Source organism: Apteryx mantelli, chromosome Z, assembly GCF_036417845.1.
Source record: "Apteryx mantelli isolate bAptMan1 chromosome Z, bAptMan1.hap1, whole genome shotgun sequence".
Classification (NCBI taxonomy): Eukaryota; Metazoa; Chordata; class Aves; order Apterygiformes; family Apterygidae; genus Apteryx; species Apteryx mantelli.
Genome location: NC_090020.1, coordinates 10082417 through 10107327, shown reverse-complemented (window position 1 = coordinate 10107327; position 24911 = coordinate 10082417). Strand labels below are relative to the sequence as shown.

Below are 24911 nucleotides of genomic sequence, written 5' to 3'. Positions count from 1 at the left end.
ACAACAAATACTGATCTGACACAGCCACAGAGACCCAGTAAGTCTTTTTAAATGATCAGCGATGACAATAGCTATTTGTTCTTGCAGACATCCTCTGACATTAAAGAGTAAAACCTGTATCAAAAGGATGGCCTTGACTTGCAATCCAAAACTTCAGGAGTTTCCAGCACCATTTTAGGACATTCTGTGACAGCACCCAGCATCAGGGAAGCACCTTAAGATTATTTTAGAAATGTTTTGGAGTGGAACTGGATTAACTTTAACTTTAAGACTAATTAATAGAACAAAGAAAATAAAACAGAAACCCTAAGAAAGGCAAGAAGATCCCAGAGTGATGCGTTGCTTTGTTAAAATTATTACTGAATACTGACAGGAAAATCAGTGTATTATCCAGATTTATTAACCCAGTTAATCATGGAAAGACAGAGCTTCCCCACTGCGGCAAGTTACAGTCCTGATTTTATTATGAAATGGAGGAGGAGGAAGGGGAATGTCATACTCAGGTATTCACAGTGGTTGAACTGGATGCATCCCACTGGAGTCTGTGTTCCTTCTCCGCAGAAAGCGTCAGTAACTGCACCTGAAATGCTGGAGTGGTTTACAGCTGCTACTAGTCAGGTCATGTCAACCATTTGGTGTTGAATGCCTCCACTGAACTCTCAGGAAATGGGAGAAATGTCTCAAAACATGCACCAAATGAGCTGTGCACCACTGCACCTCTGGAAATGCTTCCAGTTCATAAGTTGCAGCCTGTGGAGGACTCAGGAGACCTCAGAGACCATCCCAGGGGCTTCCAGCCGTCCTGTTTCTCTCCTCCTATGGCAGAGACTGGGGCCAGTGCCAGGCAGACAGGGTCCCAGTACACAACAGCTGATGGCCCACCATTTGTGCAGAGTTTCTCAGAGACCAGGGCACCGAAAGGTGAAGGAGGGATTCCCTTCCTAGCTGATTTACCCTTGTACACAGAGAGCAAAGAAACAAGGAAAAGGATGTGGGCAGGAAAATTATGTCCATTACTGATGAGATCTGCTCTAGCTGGGCCACCATGTGTCATCCATTACCTCTCACTGATGTTAGAGAGCAAAGAGCATCGTCATGTTCCTGAACTGTGAGCTGATGCCTCATAAACAGAAAATGTCTTCAGAGAGTGAGAAATCTAAGGATTAGACTCTGTGTTTACCTTTTGGTTATGATACTTGTAGAGGGCATAGGGTCAGTGTTTTCAAGCTCTTCTCCCACACGCTTTTGAGGAGTAGAACAAGGTATTTGAGAAAAAGAACAGCTGTATTTTTTTCATAAAGAAAGTTGCAAAGCTTGAGACTTTGGGAACAGCACCATTGACCACGGAGCCCAAAACTGCGAAGAGCTGCTGAGACTGAGAATTTCCATTGCATGGAAGAAGCTGAGCAGAGGCCTGGAGTCAGCAAGCTGCCAGGCAGGAGCATCGAAGGGCGGGGGGGAAAGCACTCAGCAAAATCAAAAAGAGACAGAGAAAAATGAAAGGGCAGATGCTAGAGTGGCAGCAGCTGAAGAGATACAGGCACATGACAGAAAATGTCATAGGAGATTAATCTCGTTTTCTCCATCTAGTCAGAACCACTAATGGCTTCTGCTCTTAACTTAGAACAATCTGTAATTCTTGGAGCTGTTAAAGCACTGTGCTGCTTCCTTGTCTCAGCAATTTGCAGCCTTGTTTGCTGTATGACTGAACTGCAAGAAATCACCCCGAGCATCTGGTGCAAACATATTTATTCACAGCTTACACCCTTCTTCTTTACTGAAATAAAATAAGCATGGTAAAGAGGAGCAAGAAGGAGACAAGGCTGTAAATATGTTAGGCTAGTAGAGCCCTGAGTAGCAAGTACTTATTGTGCATTAAGAACAGGCAAGCAGGTGAGCACAGTGAAAGAAGGGGACAGAGGGAAATGCAGTTTATATTACCTAGAGGCGACGATAACTCAATTTTATTGCATGGCATTTGATATGTCCAGCCAAGGCATCAAGCATCGTGTGGATGTTAATATGGACTGAGGAAGTGACAGTTCCTTGTACTTATGAGTCCCAAGTTTTGTTTTTCATACACTCTGTGAACATACCATTTTTCAAGTGGTCCACACTTTCTGCAATAAAACACCTTTTAGAGCAAAATACAGGTTCTAGACCCAAAAGTGATGGTACTATTCTGAAGAGAGCTGGCAGGAAATAATGATTTGCACTGCCTTGGCGTTTACTTGGGTATGTGGGAGGAAAAAAAAAAAATCATTTGTCTTCCCCACAGGCATTCTGCACTGAGATATAGCGCATGGTAAATCCAAAATGGTCGAGCACTTCCCATGTTCAGCAGGACGCCTTGAAGATCCGGGCCAGAAGAGTGTTTGTGGGAGAAACAAATCATCTGACTGGTTTGAGAGGTCTGAACATTTCAATTTAGGATTTGGCTTATGGGCAGAAGCATGCCTTATCTGATCTGACAAAGTACTTTGAAAGCAATACTTCCTGTGAGCACCGGCTGGGGTGGAGGGAGAGCAGCCAGCTCTCAGCTTGCTGTAGCCTTGGCCGCAAGCTGGAATCTGCCTGCTGCGGGTGCTCCTGGCTGTTTCGCTGTGTGGCTGTACTTTCTCTGCCACCTGGGGCCTGATCTGAAGGACTCGTGGTCTGCAGTGAGCTTTGGATCAAGACGAGAGGAAGAAACAGCCAGGCGAGGTTCGCTAAGTAAACATTTTAGGGTCACTTCTGCACTCTATCGCCCTTTTCTTGCAGTCATGGGACTGCTAAAGTGGAGATGCAGTCAAGGTGGATGCAGGAGGGTGGACGGGGATCCCAGAGCCCGTGTCACGCTGCGCTGGGAGGAGAGGCAAACCTGCCCTGACTCGGGCCAGGCAGGGATTTGGTGGTGTTTCTTTAAGAATAAAACATCTGAAATAGGCTGAATCATCTGAGGCTGGAAGCAACCAGGATCACAGAGCAGGAAGGAAGAGCGGAGCCCTCTGAACCTTTTCCATGCCATGCCGTGTGGCCCAAAGTGTTTTTGCCCCTGAGATGATATCGCAGGCAGCAGAATATGAGGGTGGGGAAGCAGTGCCAGCTATGCCCATAACTGCATTGCCTTGAATTTTCCAGGGCCATTGCTTTTGGCCATACCTGACTACAATGGGCTGTGGATTGATCTGTCTTTCTGAAAAACGGGTTGATTTTTGCTAGGTAACTAAACATTACATTAGGAGCTGAATTTTTTAAGGTATTTAGTCCGTGAGTCCAACCCAGCAGCCCATCCTGAGACATTGATTCTTGAAAACATGCCTATAGCAATGCAAGATTAATGAGATCCTGGTGATTGCTTTATCAGGTACTGTTGGAAGTGCGTAAGCATGCCCACCAGCTGTATAATCTTAAGGAGGCTCTACTTAAAGGATAATTGTGAAGGGGCAGAGTTACAGTTAGGAATCTGTCTTGATCTGGGGAAGCTTCCTTCCTAGTTACTTCTTAATGCATGATTTGCTACCCTTAATTGCAAGGTTGCTTTCAAATGAATGATAGAGTTTAATGAAAGAGGTCAGGGATATGGAGTCTGCAAATAGGGAGGCACGATGCTCTTTAGAAAAGAGAATTCAGGCGTATGCCTATTGCCTAAGGAATGGATTGATCCTTTCTTCAGAGATGGTCACAAAACCATTAGCCAAAATGGACTTGATTATCCAGTACTGTTTATATGTTTCATGCTGTCTTTATCAAAATAAAAAAGCCCTTGCAGTTTATGACTGGATGTCTCAGATGTAGTTCCCAGATGAATTACATGACCCTCTAGTTTGAATGGACAGATCCAGAACTTCTACAGAAACTCTATTTCATTATGTTATTGTGTAATTTCAGTTTGGTCACTGAACTGGGATTGTTACACATCCACATGGATCTCCCTCCTCATATAATGCTCTCAGCTGGTGCACAAGTGTACTATGTATTAGGAGCAGGCTATCTCCATGGAATTGCTGGCTTTTCAAGTGAGAGACAAATCTGTCTGTAAGTTAATAGGCTTATAGAAACGTAAAGGGCAGTTGTTACCATACACCTGAGCTGTATGACACAGGCTTTAGGATTTCACCCAGTGATAGTGCAGCCAGCCCAGTAATTTCAGGTGTGTAACACGTCTGGAGTTCTGTGCATTTCTCTGTGTTTTTTCCTCATGAGATGATCTCCAGCTGTCTAGCTACACAGGCTCTTTATAAAAACTTTTTTAAAGAGAGAAATTAAAAGTAGGTCCAATCATGAGTGCAGCCAGACACGCTGCCGGTGAGGCAGGATGAAGCCGTTCCCGGGGTGCGTAAGTTTAGGACACAGTTGCTGCCATGTAATCATGGTCTGAAAGTCTGTTCAGGAGCCACAGTCCAGAGCTTTCAGTGCCAGGAGGGACCTCCAGGGCCCAGCAGTGAAGCAAGCCTTGCTCGTATAGTCAACTTGTGTTGAATTCTGGCCGAACCGTTGTGTTTGTGAATGCCATGGGACGTAAATACTCTCGATCCAAATGACTGAGCTGGTTTCTGTTGCTATGGGTGTTTAATTTTTTAAACATAAGCAGAGGCATCCTTGCTCTGGTTCCTGGACTTTTCCTTTCTTCAGCATCACGGATGAGTTTGCAGAAGAGCAGCCCTTTAATTTTTGAAAGATCTCAATGCCTTGTGTGGCACATTTGCAATGCTGCTGAAAAGTGGGCTCTGGAAATATCTTGTTCCCCCAAACAGGGGGAAATTTCTGGAGAAGAGGAGCAGGGGGACAAATGCAGTCACCCAGACTCCTAGCTGGAACATTTCTTGGCACAGAAAGGGCCTGGCTCACTGGGGAGGAAAAAGCTTCAGTACACATCACCCTGCAGTGTGTTGAAGCAGAAGAGTCCCAGTGTTAAAAGGCATTGAGCAACCTGCCTCTGATTTCTAGGCCAAGCTTTGCCACTTGCTCTTTACAGATGAAAAAAGTCTGCTTGTTGTTATTGTGTATTAACACAGCATCTATTGGGCTGCTTAGAAAACCGGAGTCCATCATGTGAGAAGTTGCACGTGGTGGGGGAAGAGAAAGTCCACTCCGGGCAGCTTTATGAACAGAGTACAAAGGATGTGCCAAGGAAGGGAGGGAGATATTTTGCAGACAGGTTACAACAGGAAAAAGCAGGCATCCTGCCCCACCTGCTTCCCTGTGCTTACTTAGGCTGGAAAGTGCCTCATTTATTGTAAATATTAGTCGAGGTCAAGAGAGACTAGCCTCAGTTAAGAAGAATCAAGATACCATTTCCTCATTTCTTTGCAAACAGATCAGACATGAGAAGCCGGTTCTTTTCCTCATGTTATATCAGAGCAGCTTTCCTGTGCCCCCTTAACAGAGTGACTGCAAGCAGCAGCTCTGAGAATTTCTCACGTTCTCATGGTTAAATAGTTAAAACTGAGGCCAAAAGGCAGAGAAAAGTAAGATATACAGCATGTTAGGGACCAGTGTTGTTGGACTGGCAAAAGGTGGGACTATTCATATGGGTCCAGGTGGCTGTGGATGCACGTTTAATTTTAAAAAACCCAAATCCTAACAATACAAAGCAGATTTTTCAGAGTGTACGGGTCAGAGCATCTCTGCTCCCACAGACATGAAGACGAGCAACAGTGACTTCTCCTGCAGTCCAGCAGTTGGTCTTTCTATTTCAGGATCGAATTGCTTGCATCCTTTTTAAACCGCATGCTTTAGAAGATTCATTTATTCCTGTAACCTGGTGCTAATCATGGCGATTCTCCAAGAACTGAACAAGCTGTCCAAGGGTCCACCACTTCCTCCCTAGGGATTTTCAGCTGGAATTGGATCATGCTGAAGAACTGCAATTATTACCTGCTATACCCCTTCTGGGATCGCCTGCAATATCATTGTGGGAAGATTATTCTGCGCTTCCCCATTGGAGTAGGGAAAAGGCTTTCAGAGCTCAAGGTCTGTCTATACCATACAGCCCAACAGTGAGTACTTGCTGAACAAGGGCTATTTAGATCCAGCAGCCAAATGGGCAAGCGGTCTTGCCCTGTTTGTCTGGGCTGGTGTCTGGAGTAGAGCTAGGAGTTAGGAGTAGGGATTTAAACTAAGCACGCTCTGGGACAGAGATGACAACCCACATCTAAGTGGGGGAATAGTGGAGAGGGGTGGAAGGAAAATGGTGCACGGAGGGCTGAACAAGAAAGGCCTCAGCAATGGTAGCATAGAGCGGAGGGGGCCCACCTCCAGAGTGTGTGCACAAATTCGCACAGCCTGGGAAACAGGCAGGAGCAACTGGAGTCCTGTGTACAGTCACAAAAATTCAGCATAACTGGGATAACTGAGACGTGGAGATCACCAGACGCTCACACTGCTGGAGTCCTCTGATGGAGAGGTACAAGCCCTTCAGGGAAGACGATGTGCATTGCCCTCTACATGCAGGAGCAGCTCCTATGGTGGGTATCTACGGGACAGGTGACAGCTGGTGGAAAGCTTGTGGGTTGGGGTCAGATGAGAGGCCAGTGAGGGTGGCACTGTGGTGGGAGCCTGTTACAGACCACCTGATCACTGTGGGCAAGTGGATGGGGTCCTTTTTAGGCAACGCAGGGATACCTCTGTGTTGCAGACCCTGGTTCTCACAGGTGACCTGGACTTCCCTGTCATCTGCTGAGAGAGCAGCTGAGTGGAATGCAAGCTGTCAAGAGGATTTCTGGAGAGTGCCAGGAGTAGCTTCTGGATGGAGGAACAAGATGGGTCAACCAGAACTAGTGCACAGCTGGATCTGCTAATACTACCGAGGACGAACTGGCTGGGGACATGATAACTGGTGGCAGCCTGGGCTGTAGTGACAGTGAAATAATAGAGTTCAAGATCCTGATAGGATTGAGGGAGAAAGGCAGCAAAGTAAATACCCTGGACTTCAGGTGAGAAGATTTCACTTTTTTCAGGGATTTGCTAAGTGGGATCCCATAGGAGGCAGCTCTGAAGGCTAAAGCAGCTCAGGAAAGCTGCCAGGGCTTTAAGGACAACAGTCTCCAGGTGCAAGAAAGATCTTTCTCGCTACTCATAGAAACAAGCAGACACATCAGGAGACCAGCATGGCTAAGCAGGGAACTCATGGCAGAGCTCCAATGCGAAAAGGCAGCATATGGGGGATGGGGGTGAAAGTAGGGATAGACTGCAAAGGAGGAATTTAGGAACATTGTCTGGGCGTGCAGGACTGGTGTTAGGAAAGTTAAAGCTCAGCAGCTGAGATTGCCGAGGGACATCAAGGGCAACAAGAAGAGCTTCTACTGCTACAATAACATCAAAAAGCTCAAAAAGGAAAACATGGGCCCACTGGTGAATGGGGTGGATGATTTAGTGAGAGCAGACAGAAATAAGGCCAAGGTGCTCAGTGCTGTCTTCGTCTCATTCTTCACTGTCAAGGTCTCCCAGGTCTCTGTGCTTACAGACAGAGTTCAAGGAGAAAGAGAACTACCAGCGGTGGATTAGGATCAAGTCAGGGATTACTTGTCAGGTCTCAACCCATACAACCCCTACAAGTCCGTGGGACCAGACAGGCTGCACCACGGGTGCTGAGAGGGCTGGCTGGTATCCTTGCAAGGCCACAGAGACTGGGGAAGATCCCTGAGAACTGGAGAAAGGCAGTTGTTGCACCCACCTTTGGGAAAAGCCAAAGGAACAATCTGGGGACCTACAAGCAGGTCAGCCTCCCTTCGATCCCTGGGAAAATCAGGGAGCGAGTCCCTGGAGAACATTTCTGGGCACTTAAGGCAGAAGATGGGTAACTGGGAACAGTCAGCCAGGAATTATCAAGGATAAATCAGACCTGACCAACTTGATTGTCTTCTATAATAAAATGAAAGGGGACAATGTCTTGACTGGAAATAACCCTGAGCAACCTGGTCTGACCCCATGGCTGACCCTGCCCTGAGCAGGGTTTGGGCTAGACACCTCCCCTGATCCCTTCCAACATGAGTTATCTTGTGATCCTGTGAAGTAGGAGCTCCCATTAAAGGGGGATTGCCAAGTTTCAGAGCACACCAGCCCAGACTGCCTGGTTGCACAGTGGACCCCAGTCAAGGCTCAGTGTGCTTTTGGGCTGTAACAGGAGAGCATCAGGTGAGAGTAGCCAGGGGATTGCTTTAGACATCCCTTTTCTGGATAGCTCAAGTCAGTCTCCAGGGTCTAATAGACCATCCATGTATTATAATTTTTCTTTTACAGTGTTTTACAGTGTGAAATTTGTTTAATGAACAGATGAAAGGAACAAACTGTCTTTGACCTACATGACAACTTTGATAGGTGCATTTCTAATACATTTGATATGCTCCAATTATTTCTGAATTATGAAAAAACTTGCAATAATACAGGCTGCCAAGAAGGCATATTTAATACACTAGTGGTGAGAAGAGAGTCCCTTATCATATTCTTGGCTTTGTGATCCAAAAATGATGAAAAGGTGTGAGAGGTCCTAATACTTGAGCAGCCAACAGTCACCTGGAGAAGGGGACTTGACCCAATAGACCTCCCCACCACCCTGCTGATATTTGATGTCCACACATCTGCAATAGATTAGGTAGTAATTTGCTGAAACTTGTTATTCCAGCATGAAAATCTGTAATAATACATAACTCTTCATAGCTTTTTTTGGTCCAAATCTTTTTATCGTCTCTAGTATGTATTAGGAGGAATTGGTCTAATTAAAGCTACTGCACTGGACATAGGCAAGTGTATCCGTTTAGTAATTCCAGCTGGCTTTTGTTACATATTTTGTGAAGCAAAATTATGTAAAAATCTGTCAGATGCCTTGTCTCTCCTCCCCACACAGCAAGTTTCTCTGAAACTGTAGCTGCCCCTGTAGAGTCCTAGATACATGTATGGCAGGGGCCTTGTTAGCTTTTTGGAAGCCCATCTTACTTGGTAAAAGTGTCATGCTGACTTTCAGCAAGGTGCCCAATTTATTTGGAGGCTTTCAGAAACTCTTGCTTAGGGGCATGCTGCATAGCCCTGTGAGTCACCATCCTTCCCGACTGTTAGGTCTATCTAACTCCCTGAAGTTAGATAATGAGGTTGTGCGACTAAATGTCATTTTGCTCTTTTTGTGGTATGCCTCATGCTAGGCCTTAGTTACACAATGATGAAGCACACCCTCCATCGGCACCTAGATATATTGTTGAATATATATATTTTTTATTTCTACTGTCCTCTGTGTGTATCTTAGTCATGATTTGAACAAAAATATTGGCATTAGCTCAGGAGATAATATAATTTTTCAGGTCCTAGTTTTTCCTATGATGTTCATTCTTGCTTACTCTTCAAACCAGAACAGGTTTACTTTCCTTACCCTGCTATGAGGCCAGGGAATGATGCTTTCCCCAGTTCAAGCGCAGGCCCCCTTAGTCCTGATGAAAAAGACCGTCATCCTTGGCTTTGCTCCCGCCAACATGACATGCTTATCTGTGGCTTCTCCTTAAAGAATATGCCAATGCTAATTCAGGCTCTGCACTCAGCCCCACTTGCAAGCAACACGAAGGCAGCGTACAGGCCTGTGCCTTTACTGATCACATCTTGCCGCTTGGCCTTCCCCTTCTCCCCTGTTTAGCTGTCCCAACTCTGAAGGGTTTGGGCATCCTCAGGCCAGAAGAGGTGGGGAGTCACCTGCAGCTGCTGGCAGTCCGACCTGCCTTGGTCCTTTCACTTCTCCCTATCCTTCTCAGACAGCAGTTTCAGGAATTTCATGTGGCAGAGGCTGGAGTCATTGACGTGCATCGCCGATGGGACCGCAGCCTGAGATCTCTCCTTGCTCCTGTCGTGCTGCTGTGGACTTGCAGAGCTGTGTATGTATTGCACACAGAAGTGACCTTCCCCTTCTGCAGTTTGTATCACACTGAACCTCAAAAACAACATGAAAGCAAGACCTGCATTTTCACTGTGCCTGGCAGTGTTCATAATACCCAGCCAGCATCTTTGTGGGCCAGCTTATTGGTATGACAGCCCCATAACAGGCAATCAGTCTCTCCTGATGCCTCAGTTTATCTTGTGGAACAAGAGTGAATCCCTCATCTGCCTCATTATCTGACCCTCCAGAAAGAACAAACTAATGAAGCACATGATTAGAGCACTCTGTCTTTCCCGTATGACTTTGGGAAAATCATTTAATCCTTCACAGCTTCATTCCTTGTCTAGAAAAAGGGAAGAATGATATTTCTTCCAGCTCCTTCTCTACCCTTCCCATCCATGTCTGCTTTATCTGCTCAATCTGCAAGCTTTCTGGGGCAAACACAGTTCTTTACTGTGTGGGCATGTGTGTGTTCAGCACTTGGTATTATGGGCCTTCACCTGGAGCCTTCTGATACCACCACGGTAAAAATAAAAGTAATAATCCACCATTCTGAGTCCAGGTAAGGTCTTTTAGATGTTTCCATGACTACCTCTTAGGCTATAATAAAAAGGCTTATATGGCATAAGCTTGGATTTCTTATATTGTCTTCCAGGGTAGTTACAGTGGAAGTCACCAAGAAGATAATCTGGTCAATAGCTTTCATCAAATGTTAGAAATCACCACCACACCAGTGATGTATTTGAATTTCGACTGCAATCTCTTGAATTGCTCTTGGGGTAGACAGAAGAGAGGAGGAGGAGAACTGGCAGGGAGAGATGCATAAAAGGAGGGAAGGCAGGTCATGTGGGCAAGGAAAGAATTTTTTCCAGCCAGCAACACTGAGATTTTCAAAAGCTCTGTGTGGGACCCGCTTCATTCAAAAAGCTGCCAAAGCAACTTTACAGCCAGGCGCAACGAATCCAGAGCCAGGGCTGAGTATTATTCCAGTATTCACTCCGTGCCTGTGCCCTGAAGGTGCTGGGTCTTCAGCTTTGCCCACCTAAACCTCCAGGTTTTGTGTTAGTCCTATGTCCCCTGCACCTTGCAGTTACCAGCTTATCTGATGTTTTCAAAGCCCCTTTGCAACCCTCATGTAGGCTCTCTTCATATGCACAAACAGTGAAGGCCCAGACAAAGATTTTCTCCTGACACTGCTGAAATGCAAAACTCTATTAAAAAAAAGATTCAGTCCTCAAACCGGCTTTGCACAGCTCTTAGGAAGTATCATAGGGTGTGCACAGAGCGACAAAAGCAACCTACCTATCAGTGGGACTGAGTCAGAAGTTGCAGGCATGATCTCAGCCACGAGCAGCATGAATACAGTCAGGGACAGCAGGACAGTGATACCTGCAGGGAATGAAAATAGAGAGGAAGGATGAGGAACGTGATCTCTGCAGCTCCTCTTACGATGTCTGTGCTGATAAATATAACCTTGTCCTGATCTACAGCTAAGCCAAATGCATGGCTTTGTGCTTGTCAAGACAAATGAGAGCTTCTGCCAAGTGAGAGTATCTTTGGATGCATCTTTAGCCGCTCTCTTTCCCCTTGTCTCAATTACTCCCAAAACCTTGTTCCTCTTAAAGTGATGGAGAAGTCTTTGCTGCTGAATGAAATGAAGCTTGCAGAACTTGTAAACTGTGCTGTTCTTGCAAAACTGGGCTCAAGCAAAGCCCAGCCAGTTTTTAAGAGCTTCCAGAGACTTCACAGTCACAAGTAATCTTTGGCTGTTGCTCATTGTATAATGCCCTCCGTACAGCTGCAACCTGATTTAAACGTAGCTCTTTGTTTATTTGCTCCCTCTGGAAAGGCTGTTGCAAAAACTCGCCGTTCTGGTGCTGAGAAATCACCTTCTGTTTCACAGCCTGCACGAACATTATGCCCTATTTTTTGTGTCAGCATCGCCTTTTAGCTCAAATAATTCTTTTTCTTGACTTCCCCCTCTTCTTTATAGACAGCAGTCCTATTCCCCTTAGTTCTTGTTTTGCTTCATGGAAGCCAGGCCGCTCAGTTTTCCAATTGCTCTACGGACCCTCAGTGCACTTGTTCCTTTCTGAATGTCTTTGCCCTGACCAGTTTTGTGCACAATATAAAAATTAAGATCTCACCTGGGCCAGTTTTGTGTGTTTCCTGCTTTCCCCTGTCTTCTACTCTTGGAAGCACATATAATAGTAAATCACATTTAACTCTTCTTTGACTGTCACTTCTTTGCATTTATGGGGAACTCATAGCTTGGTGGTTTGGGGACTTGAGGACCTGGAAGATGAGAATCCAATGCCCAGTCACTGCTGCTCGTGACCCTTCAGAGAGCCACTCCACCTCTCCGTAACTTAGTACATCCTAGCTGAAAAATGGAGCTAATCAGCTGTGAAATGCATTGAGATGCACTAAGGAAAAGAGCGACAGGGGAGAGAGTATTATCGTTGCTGCCTGTGCCAGTGAAAAGTTTTGCCTCATCCCAGGATAAAATCAAAAGGATGATGTCAGTAGAAGTACGTAGCACAGTATGTGTGAATGTCTTACAGAAAGCTGTTACCCTGGTTTCTCCAACCAAACAAGTGCTTCAGTTGCTCCTCCAGGGAAATCTTTTTTATCAAGCACCATTTATTTCCCATTTTATGGAGAAGACTTAGAAAGGAAATGAATTTTTTAGCACTTACCTAAAGAAATCTTCTCTCCTGAATCAGCTGGCAAGAGGAAAACAAGCAATGCCAAGGCAGATATCAGAACGCATGGAATCAGCAGGTTCAAGCCATAGTAGAGTGTGCGTCGGCGCGTGGTGACGGTATATGTCACATCTGGATATGGTTCTTTACAGCATTCATAATACATCTCGTTCCTCTTTCCTGGGACACCTGTAGAGAGGGGAGATCAGAGCAGTGGGGAGAGGTATCCCTGGAAAGGGGCCAAGCACATGATGGTTTATGGCACCTCTAATCACATGGTCTCTCACTGGAGCTGAAGGACCTCCAGGGACCACGTGGTCTATCCTGACCACAAACAGATCCAGCCCTACGGAGGATGTTCCTGGCACAGGCAGCAACAGCCACCTTGGTGCTTCAGTATTTTTCGCTTTAAGTCTTAAGCCAGCAATGGGGTGAGAAAAAGGAGACAAACTGAGCCCTGTCTTGACCACTGAACCAGTTGTTCCCTCACAGAGGATCTAGTGTAGGGGTGTGAGCACGCTACAACTACCTCCAGACAGTCTAGGTTCAGACCTGAGCGGGCATCTCGTCTGACTCCTGAGGTTCAGTCTGAGGGAAATGGAAGGGATTTCTCCCCACCCCAACCTCCGTGGGGTCTCTTACTGCTCAATACTTCCAAATATCAGACCCAGGAGTGCTTTGAAGTGTCTTGTGGCAACTGAGAAGGGAGAAGAGAAACCCCTAAGGCTGTCACCAGGCAAAAGTCATTTTCTAACACTATGGCCACAAGGATGAAAACATGGTGAACAGATTAAGGGGCAGAAGGGACAAAGTATGTTTTTTTTCCTCAGCTCGAAGTTGTTTGAAAGCTGAAATACATCACTACAGGGTTAAACCAGCTGTTGTAACTCTTAGTATGTCAGTGTCTTCAGCAACCTCTGAGGCAGCTGTGCAAGATTCCTGCTGTTCCTAATCCTGCTTCTGCATTTTCTGAGGGTTTTTTTCATGCCTTTTGAGTACTCAGAACCTGGCTTAGCCACAGAGACTCATTTGGGCTGAATAAACACAGTTCTGACCATCCCAGTCCCAACAAGGAAAGATTTGCAAACAGTAGCCAAAGGATAATGCAGCAAAACATACCTTCTGCCTCCCTGCAGAAAGCAAATGGTGACAAAGGGAGGATGTCATATTCACTAGCCCATGCAGCAGATTTTCTGCAGGACAGGTGCCGCTAGTGGTTATTTTTCTGTCATTCTCTTATATAGTACTTGCTTTGTTTCATCAGGAAAAACAAATATGATATGACTTCCGTTTTCAAAAGGGGTGTCGAGTTAAGCTTAAAGTCTGTCACCTCTGAGGGTTAAGAAACATAGCTGTCCAGCACAGCTGTACTGTGGATTGGCCAAAGTGACCAGGTTGCAGAAGACCCTGCTTGGCAGGGACATCTAAGACTCTGCTTGGCAGGGACAGCAGCAGCACAGGAAATGTCAGGGGAAGTTGGAAGAGCTCAGCATCTTGTACCTTTCCTGCCACCATTGCTTACCTCCTTTTTGTTTCTGCCCACATGACAGAAGATGCTATGGCGTGTTTGTTCTGGCAGGAGCGTGGCAAAAGCTCCATAAAGGATATGGCCGTGGCTGGCTTATGGTGTTAACTATCACTGTAGTTGTATGGGCTAGTTAAGGGTCAGCTCTGTCCGTGCCTTATCTGGGAGGAAGACAGATAAATCAAAAGCCAGTCTCTTCATCAGATACACAAAGCTACCGGACAGAAATAGCCACTATAAAGGAGTATGTGAAAGCCAGGACTGCTCTGAAATGGACTGATTTTAGGAGGTCTCCTTGACTACGCGTTTGGACTAGCAGATGAAAGATCCTGTCTCTGAGTTCTCTGTAGGGTGGTCTAAGCTCTGTTGATTTCCATAGCATTGCTTCTGATTTAGACTTACGTCAGTGAGTTCATAATAAGGCACTAGGAGCTAGCTCTGAATAACTAATTCTGGGCATAGGATCCTCTTTTTAAAAACACAGGTGTCTTCTGAAGCACAGAAGAGAACAGAGATATCTTGAGCTGCAGTTATTTGCAGGAACTGATAGACACTTTGATCATTTTCTGGGCGAGAGGAATTCATTTCTGTAAAAGCTCATTCCAATTTCGCTGAAATAGTGTTTTTAAACCCAACCAGTTTTTGGCTGATGTGCTAGAATAGATGTGACATTATGCTCAGTGTGTCTGTATGAGACACAGATCCAAATTTAGTACTGACAAACTGCTCAAACACATCAGGACCAACAGATTCCATTTACGTACAGGTTCCCCTGAGCTTCATGCTGCTGCTGCAGAACACAGTGTTTTCAGACACATTTGAATGAATGTGTTTGAAAAATTCTCTCTGATCAGTGTTTTTTTTTTTTTTTTTTTTGCTGACTTTTACATAAGAGCGTTTAACACCTGTATTTCAAACTTCCCAATTGGATTGCTCATTTCTCTGTACTTGGGTTTTGCCTTTGAAAATTAGACTATGGAAGATTTTAGCCCGTCAATTTACCCACTAAATCCCATTCTCCATTTGAAATGTAGTTAGAAATATCAGCCTCAAGCATCTGCAGATCAAGTAACCAGCCACTGTGGGTCCAGGAGCCAAACTTCAAATCACACCTCTGCACATCAAAAGGGAACCAGCGGACGTCAATGTAACACGTGCTCTTCAAAATGCCTGTAGATAGAAATACGTGGAATCAAATGTGTGCAGGGTGCAGCCCATCAAATGGGGAGGACAGGGTAGGGGTACAGAGTACATGGGTGTCCAGGTGGTGCTGCTGGGTGTACCTGGACAGGCTTTCTAAAGGGGTTCCTCCTTAAGGCTTGCTCAATTTCTGACACGCACAAAAGCCCTGAATTAGACCTACAATCCCTTTGAACATATGTTTTTATGCTAAACCTTGCTCACTGGCGGCCTTTATCTTCTACACGCTAATCTGGGCCTTTGTTTTAACTCTGGATGTGTCTGGTTCACTCGTGAGCCTGCTGCTCCGCAGCCTTCACCTCACCTCACATGCTCACCATGCCTTGCCAAGCTCAGAGAAGAGGCAGTTCTGCTTCATCAGAAAATTATCTCAAATGCCGAGCTGACCCTACCTGTTTGGAATAACTGTTTCTGCCTGCTCCCTAAAACACCAACTAATGTGAATCCCACTTTTAAGTCATATAACTGAACAGAGTTTCGTGCTCCTCAGTAAGTGCTCAAGCTGTGCCTTTTGAAAATTAAATCTCCAAAGCAGAGGTCCTTTGTTATTGTCTCCGTCTACTGTTGCAAAGGCTGAGGATGTCGTTCATGATCACTTCCCTGCACAAACAGTGCTGTTCTGGGGTGGCTGGATTCCTTTGGTTTATTCCTTTATTCTCAGGCGGGTTTCCCTCCTGCTGTCATGGCCCTTTTTGGACTGGCTACAGGGAGTCTTTTCTCCCATTTTCTCATGAATCTCGGCTCCGCTCCCTTCCTTAACAACAGACTGCTGTCCCATTCTTGTCCGTCATCTCCGCTTCTCCGCCTAGCCATATGTACTGGAGCTTGTTTCTCTAATGGACAGCAACAGTGAGTACAGCCTCCTCTTGGAGTCAAGGGAAATAAAACTTTCATGAAGCTTTGGGAACACTCTTTTCCCTTCTGCAGTATTTTCCCATGTCTCAGTTAATCTAGCTGCTTCTGCGAGCTCTTGGTGCTGTTAAGTAGGCTGATGATGAACATTTTCCTTCAAAAATGGATTGGACAAATTATTTTACCAGCAGTTAAATTCTTGTAAGTAAAGATTTCCTGTGCTTTGCATAACAGATTTCCTTTACTGCTTATTCCTTAGCTTCTCTTTCCTTGGGGTCTTAAGTAAGCAGTTCTCCACCATGGAGTTTGCAGCTCACTCTGGATGCAGTCTGCATACGTGGTACCGCTTCTCCTACTCCATCGACAGAAAAGAGACTAGCAGGGCACCAGATCTGCCTAATACAGGCACCACCTGCATGATCTACCTAAACAGACCCTGTGGGGATGGAAAAGGCTCTGCCCTGGTGAATGCCAACTTTTTGATGTTGTCTTTTGCTCCCTGGAGAACAGCCTTACCCGCAGATCTGTCCCAGAGAAACCACATGAGTGCTTTAAGTCATCTCAGGGATAGGGATCACCAATGAACCTGTGGATATGCTTGGAGTCGGTCTGCCAACAGCTACCTCAAAAAGCTTGGGTGTTTCTTGTCCACCACAGCAAGCAACTGTGGGAATAGCCTGGGTGTTTGCTGGTAGGTCACACCTGCCAGGACCCTGCGAGCACTGGAGTCAGCAATATGCCTGGAAAGCAGGCGAGGACCAGAGTCTGGCCAGCTCTGGACTGGGCTCAGCCTAAGACTGCAGTACACAGAGGGCTTTGGTGGGAGAGCAGTGCTGCTCCTGTGACTCATCCTGTAGTCACAGCTCTCTTCACTCGCAAGAAAGAGCTAACCGGGTTGCACGTAAAACCTCCCCCTGTGATAATGTGCCGTGAGGGTGCACACCACCTTGCTTTAGATGGTACCTCTGCTGGGCTCTGAATGTTGGAAGCAAACTGCTCAGGAAATACATTTATTCGTTTATGAAGTGGAAATCTGCCACTAATAACGGACCTAAATCACTTCAGCAGGCCTGTCCCATAATAGATGGCTTGCAAAATTTCTACCCACAGACTGCTTCCAAATGCTTGGATTTCATTCATAAAGGAAAACTGTTTGTAATTATTCAAAGATACACATTGATTTAAAGCAAACAAACGTGTTCTGCATACCTGGAGGAATATATTGACAGGATCCAGAGTAATTCACCAGCACATTTGTGTGAAATGTTGCATCAAATCTTTCATCAGCGCTGCAACACAATGAGAACAAAACAAAACCAAGAGAGAGCCAACAGACGTATGACTTTGGATGTAGTAGCTCTCAACAGAACAATACTCTTTTGTCAGAATTTAATGTACAGGATGTCTGAATTAAGGGCTGTCTTACGCCTAGGCAAAGGGCCCACCCCCATCAGTAGCTCACCTTCTCATAGACGTTGTTGGCCTGTGCCTGGGTACACTGGATGCTTGCCCTAACGTCCTTGAGGAAGGGAGAGGCAGAGCTGGTGATGTCTCAGGGCAAAGGCAGAAGGGAAGGGAGCGGGGGTAGTGTCCCGCCAGGAGTCTCCAAAGACCAGACAGTCGGGAGGACGAATCTTTTCTGGGACTTCTGTCAGAATCGGGCAGCTCACAGTGTAAATTAAGCTATTTGTTACCCAGGTCTGCGGGAACAGTCCTGCAGTCTTTCAGGATGCGTGGGGCCAGCACTTTGCTTCACGCAATGGATGAAAGCACTGGCAAGAAGTTGTTTTGGATCTGGGGCTTATATGGGGAGACTGACTGAGACTGTAAGAGCAGAAACCAGGTGAAAGGGACCAAGAAAAAACATTTCTTTAGATTCCAGCAATTCTGAGGTAAAGAAGCCATCTTCAAGGGAGCAAGCGTGGGGGCTCGCTCCAGAGGGTCTCTTGGGAAGAGGTTAAATGCAGAGCATTCCTATAGCCTGTAAAAAGGCTTTACACAGTAGCCCCTTGCTTATCACGGCTATATGCAGGTCGGTCATGTTTGAGCATGACTCCAACGTTTTACTGGGCACATCCTGTGTCACAGCCAGACATGAGTCCATCACGTGGCTGGGCATAGATGTAGCCCACTCCTGGGGCTCCCAGGAGATGTCACACAGCAGCGTGGAAAATTTGGACCCTTTGTTCCCCCTGTGACCTGCTCTTTATTCATGTCCAAGGAGTCCTTGCACATGACAGTAATGGGGGCAGGCTGAAAGTGAGGCAAACTGTGCTGGTGAGCGGAAAATGGCCTGCTGGTGTAGACGCTCCTGGCCTAAAGAGAAAAAGAAGTGTAGGAGAAGGAAACTATACTCAGGGCACAGTGCTAAGCTACTCTAATGTAAAAGAGTGAAGCACAATGACAGTTCTGTCAGGAGCTTTCTGTGGGCTTGAAAAACAAAATCGAATCACAAAAATATGGGGAAAAGAGCACATGACTCAAGATGAGCATAAAAGAAACAGCACAAACAAATGGGCATAAAATTGAAAAAGCTGAGGTGATAACTAGCTAGAGACATAAAAGGCGGCAAGACACAATGGCATGAGTGCACGTCAGAACAGGGGATGAACAGGTTAAAGAAGTGTGCATACAACAGACTCCCATTGCCACAGCTGATGAAATTTACTCTGGAGTAGTGAAGGAACTGGCCAAAATACTCCCTGAAGCATTAACAATTATCTGTGAGAGCTCATGGAAAATAAGAAAGGGCGTAGTGAACTTGAGATGATCAAAGAATATTCAGATGATCTTTTTTAAAGGGTGAAGTTATAGACACATCAGCCTAACTTCAAAGATAACAAGGTGATAACAGCTGGCATGGATTTGTCAAGGGCCAGTTGCATCAAATCAGACTAATTTTCTTCTTTGTCAGGACTGACTTACTGATTAAGAGGAGGCAGGAGATATGTCTGGACTTCAGAAAGCCTTTGCCACATAATGTTCTTATAAACAAACTAAAGAAATAGGGAACAGATTAAATGCCTGCTGGTTAGAGACTGAATCTCGCTGAGTTGTTATCATGGGCTCATAGCTGAACGGTGAGCAGTAAAGCTGACGTAAAGAATAACCGTTATACAATTTCCAGGTGACTGCAAGTTTCCTTCAGACACCTTGGAGTGAGGGCTTGGAACAGAAAATGGACCTTGGCAAACTGGAGAGACCAACAGAATGAAATTCAATCCGGATGACTGTGAAGTATTCCCCTTAAAACTGTCAGAGACAGACAGACATAGGAAAACCTGGTAAGGCAGCAAGTCTGAAGGACAAGGTCTGGAGTTTATGATGGATCAAAAAATAAGCCCAGAAATTAGATGTTAGTGAGCATACAAGCAGAAAACCCTCCTTCAGGAACATGTTAAAGGAAACGTGTGGGCAGGTGTGGAGATTAGTATATCACTCCATTGCACACTGCAGAAGTCTCGGCTAGAGTGCTGAATCCAATCTTGGCGAAAAAACAAATTGGACTGTTTAGAGGAGAACAGCGGTAATGGAAAGAGATTTAGAAAATGTGGATGATGAGGGAAGCACAAAGAAACTGGCCTTGTTTAGTCCAGGCAGGAAGACTAAGGCAGAAACATGATAATAATTTTCCAGGAGAGACACAGTAATTACAGGAAGAATATGGGTTCGTTGTTCTCTGTATCCACTGTGAAAATGGAAGGAAGACATCCACAAAACTATAGCAAAGGAGATTTAGTTTGGGTATTAGAAAAAAACTATTATCTGGCACTTGTTTTCTTTTCTTTTAATTGCTTCAAGAGAAGGAGGCAAAATCCCCAGGTAGGAAAAGCCCGAGTATTAGTGGAGCGTGGCTGATTTCCAGCATCTAGCGCTGTAGTTCCATGTCTCTGTAGGCTGTCACATATCCTGCTTATCTGTTATACAGAAGAATATCTGGCACCCAAATCTGATCAGCTGGAAATCGCAAGTTCTGCACCCCTGGGTATTCATACTGATCCCAAGACAGGTAAACATCAACCCAGTACTGTTGGAAAATACATATATGAGATATATGAGCTGGGAAAAATCTTCTAACCTATTTTTTAATATTAGGGGAACAGAATGGCTGTTACCAATAGTAATGCAGTAATGTGATAATAGTTACATAGCTTATAGTGATAGGCTTTAACAATTAAAGAAGGCTGGCCTGTATCCTGAAGAATTTACAAAGTGATGACTGGATGTTGTGTGCCATTATATTGTAATTTACTGTCTAACCCCACCACCGTAAGACCTGAATACAGATATTTCAAACCTTTTCTTGATGGATTGACAGAAACTCTGGTAGTAGGCTGGTGAACCAACCTGGTCTGAAATAACTTGGGTATCATTAGTGGTATGTGGACCACTGTCTGGCAATCTCTGATGGAAATAATTCAATTTGTTACAAAGATTTGGGAACGGGGGGTTAATAACCACCTCGCTATGACAGGCAAGCAAGTGGACTTTGTATCTCAAGGGCTTGCTTCTGATCCCCCTTCCCCCCTACACCAACACACACACTTAGTTCAAGAAAGGTACAGGTACAAGTTTTGTGCTGAACCTTGTGACTTGCAGCAAACCTCTGTGGCAGGGCTACCAGGGAAACAGTCACTGGTGCTATAACCATAGCCAGCCTCTCCTAGGGACAGGACACCCAGAGTCCTATAGTCCTGCAGGATTGTCTGAATTCTGGATTTTTGCAGTAGGAAAGCTCATTTCTGTTGCAAATCCCAGCAGATCGCTGAGGAAGAAGCAGCCCATTCTGCTGTGCCCATTAACATGATGCAATGTTTGGCTGCTAATGTCATAGCAGAATTAGCTCAGTCATTCAAGTCTCCCACAAGCTTTTTGCTCCTGAGTTACGTCTTTACAGAGCATAAGTCGCTCAGGAGATCAGTTCATGCCCCCACAAGAGTAGACCATACTTGTAACCACACAGGGCCAGCGGCAGACTTACTGTTAAGGAGGTTTTTTGCTCTTTATTGACACGGGTTACTCACCATCTGCAGCCAAGCATTTGTGATCAACACCTGATTCTTCTCATCCTTTAAACAAAAGGGAGAAGGGGAGAGAAGAGAAAAAGAGATGAGCCTCAAAATACAGTTTAATCACAGGTGGACGCATCACAGCTCTGTTCCCTTCAAAACCCTGATTCTTGGAGAAAATGCATGCAAACTCTATTGAGTAGACTGTGAGGTCAGCGCAAAATCACTGAATTGTGCCACATGACCCAGACAATTATTGCTCTCTTTGATCCTTAAATCCTACAAACCTCCTGCATTTGTTGTAACTGAGCAACATCAGAAGTGAAAATAATAGATAATGGCTGTTATTTTGCTGGAGACTCCTGCACAAGATTTTCTTTTTCATTAGATGGGCAAAACAAGATGATTTCCAGTACTATGCAGCATACAGTAATAGGAGAGCGTTTCCACTGTTTTGGCTGCAAAACAATAATGAAAGGATGCTGAAGGTGCTGTTCCTTTAGAGTCTCGGCATTATGTAACTTAGCTCATGCTGAAAAGGAAAGGCTGGTCTTGGGCAAAAGCTAGTATATGGCAGCAGACTGCAAACACTGTCTGATGGGAGCTCATGTAGACGCCTTGGCTCTGTACAGAGCAGGAGCTTTGAAGGTTCAGACACCAGCATGTGGAGGCTACAGCGAAGTGGCTCTGACTGGTGCCAGAAATGAAGAAGCCCTCACCTCGTCGGTCTCAGAGCAGTTTGGGGGAAGATGCGGGGATGGCTGTGGGGCCTGGCTGTGTTGCCGTCAGCCTGCAGGTGGAGAGTGACCACAGCAGCAGAGACGGAAACAGCAGCCTTGCCCAGCTACTGTGGTGGGACAATGTGATTAATGTGGTGAGATCCACTTCCCTCTCCAGAGAGAAATGCAGTCTGGGCAGAAGTGGATCCTCATGCTTGGGCCTGATGCCGCAGCTAGGGGCAGGCCTGGTCAATGCAGCCACACTCTGGGAAAACCGGATTCTTGGCTAAAAGGCCCAAAAAGAGGCAGTTTCCACCTCTACCTCAGCTCAGCTCTCTTGGGCACTTGCTGGAAGGCACCGCTAAGGCAGGAAATCACTTGTCCACAGCAAAGGCATATACCTTCTACCTGCGGTCCTCAGACCACTACCCCATTGCACGCTGGCTTGACTCCCCTTCCTACCGATACGTTGGAATAAACTACCTTCTTGCCCCCTGAAACCTACTATTTTTTAATTAGAGACAATCTTTATGTTCCATTGTTTTCTTCCCATTCTCCTGCAGCCAAAGAGAAGCATCAAACACAGAGCTCATGCGGAGAACAGAGGGGTTAGTTTCATTACAGGCAAGATGCAGAGATCACTGAAGCAGAGAGTTATGTTTTAGCACCAGACAAAGCTGCTGTGAAACTCTGTGGCAAACACTGTGAGCTGCAGCAATCAAACCTCAGGCTCCAATGCAAAAATATATCAGTGCACGCAAGTGGAGTCACCAATCGGATGCAGTAGCTAGCACTCATAACAGGAGTACAGGAAGAACTGTCAGGCAGAGAGCTTCACCGAGACATGAATGGCCTATAGAATTTCTTAGGAAGATCTCTTCTGACTTCCTTGGGTCCAGGCTTTCACCTGATGAAGTTACTTTCCAGAGGTATATGGTGATCGTCCTGTCATGCTGGTTCCTAGCTGCCCTAGTCCTCTGAGTCTGTATGTGTTTGCTCTTAGGAACATCTGGTCCTCTGCAGTGTCTGAGGTGGCAGACACTGCATTGAAGACTGGCAGGTATTTAAACTCTACAGAGCACCCTGGGCATGTAAGCGCTCTGCGGTCATATTCAGAGGCATCTGTCAAGTCCTGCAGGTAGGTAGGGCTATCAAAGTCTCAGTCAACTGCCAGACTAGCTCTTGATCAGTAGTATCTCCAGCAAGCTCTGTTTGCTGCTACTGGGTGCTTAGAGCACCCACTTGAGCTTGGACACCAGCCTGCCTGTTGTATCTGTGGGCTCCATTCCTGTTGGCCCCAGCTCAAGGCATGCCTCCATTTTTGGCGGGATCTTCCTAGAGCTGGCTGACATTTCCTTGACCCAGTAGGTGACTGGATCTGAGAGTCTAGAGACAGTCAAAGAGCTCCAGAGGCTCTTTCTGATACTCTGGAGCTTGCAGAGGCTGACTGAGCTTACTGGAGACATGTAAAAAATAAGTGTACATGTGGTTGCCAGAGTCCTGTATGCAAAGCTGTATGTTACACCACCATCTGTCCTGCTCCCCTAGAGTCCATGCCGCCTGTACTCTTCATTAGTGCTCAACATCCAAAAAGCCTAGCCTCCACAAGCACAAGATAAACTACATCCCTGAAGTAGTCTGGGCTTTTGGATTGGTCTGACCTTTAATTATATTACTTTTTGCAGTATTTGCTGGTTAACAGAAGGAGTGAAGCCAGAACTGCTTTATTCATTTTGGAAAAATTGTCGGTCTAGCCACCTCAAGCTGCATTCATGGTCTCCCCTCTCTCTCCCCCTCCAGCGCTACCCCCACAGCAGATAGGCAAAGCAGCTACCCATTAATCACCAGGGAAGATGTGAGCTGCTCAAAAGCAGACTGCCTTATTTCTCACTCAGCTCCTTCACTGGATGAGTGTTTTCTTTTGTGAGGCCTGTGGGTTTACTTCTTGTGCATGCCATGCAGAAACCACTGCATGACTGCAGACTCCAAGGCTAATGGATGAAGCAGAGCTGTCTGGGGAAGCCTCTTAATTACCAGTTCCCTGACAAGGAGGACGCTGGATCATTGGTACTGCTGAACGAGCATGAAGCTTGTCTGTGGCATGCTCCCTCCCAGGTAGCTCCCTGGCTTGCTGGAGCCGCAGGTGACCCAAAAGAGGAGCTGTGACACTTAGGTCTTTCCTCTCTCTGAGGTCTGCAAAAGGAAGGGTTCTCCCCAGCTTCACTGCACCTCATGGGGAAGGGGAGGAGGGGACCTTTCCCTTTTCTTTGGCTACCTGAGAGTCTCTGGGGGATCCATTAAAGTGCAATGTACACCTGGAAGGCTCACGGCTTTCCTGCATGTGGAGAGGCCTCTGGTCAGCAGCCTTTTACTCATGGCTCTGTTTTCCAAGGAAAACCCCTTTTTTACCCCACATAAGCATTTTATACTTGACAGATTCCATGCCTGCAAATAAAAACACCTAAGACTGTCTTCTGTAGTTCACAAAACAGTCTATTGCCCTAAACTGCTCACCCTTTATACTTCTAGGAGCTCCTTGCTCAAACTCAGAAACTAATGACCCTGATAATCAGCTTTCACTGCAAACAATTCATCAGTCACTACAGAGCATATGGATATTTCAGGTAGCTTAAACACATTGTCTTTGGTACTATTTGGCTCCTTGTCACAGCACTATTGTGCTCAGACCCACCATGTTTGTCCTGCTTCTTAGGTACGTTTTGCAGTCGAAGGTGAACTTTTCTATTAGGGTTGCCACAGGTTTATCTGCAGTGTAGCCATGCCCTACGTGGTCTTTCTGCCTTCCTTTTAATAACAGCAGTCAGCAAGAACACGAAGTCTAAGCAGGGCTTTGGGCTTCTTACATCTTCTCAGCCTTGCGGGGAAAGAAATGTCACTTCAGGCTGCTTTCATGGCTATCCAGAGTCTATTCTCATTCCTGCCTGCAGGCTGCTGAGCTTTCAAAGGGAGTTGGCTTTACGGACAGCAAGGCCCAGAAAATGTTATTTCTATATTCAGCACCAATCAACACACAGATGACAGCACAGATGCAGCCTGCTGGGT

At 45.8% G+C, this 24911-nt stretch overlaps 1 protein-coding gene across 1 annotated transcript in view; it reads right to left on the bottom strand.

The window, feature by feature from the left end:
* LOC136995363 (neuronal acetylcholine receptor subunit alpha-7-like) overlaps positions 1 to 24911 on the bottom strand; it is a 52340-nt gene that overhangs the window by 10451 nt on the left and 16978 nt on the right. The window contains exons 3-8 of the mRNA XM_067315986.1: positions 21145 to 21189; positions 20041 to 20147; positions 17330 to 17412; positions 15071 to 15238; positions 12538 to 12732; positions 11141 to 11227 (exon numbers count right to left, since the gene is read on the bottom strand). Of these exons, the coding sequence (XP_067172087.1) occupies positions 11141 to 11227; positions 12538 to 12732; positions 15071 to 15238; positions 17330 to 17412; positions 20041 to 20147; positions 21145 to 21189 (685 nt within the window). The remainder of the gene's footprint in view (positions 1 to 11140; positions 11228 to 12537; positions 12733 to 15070; positions 15239 to 17329; positions 17413 to 20040; positions 20148 to 21144; positions 21190 to 24911) is intronic.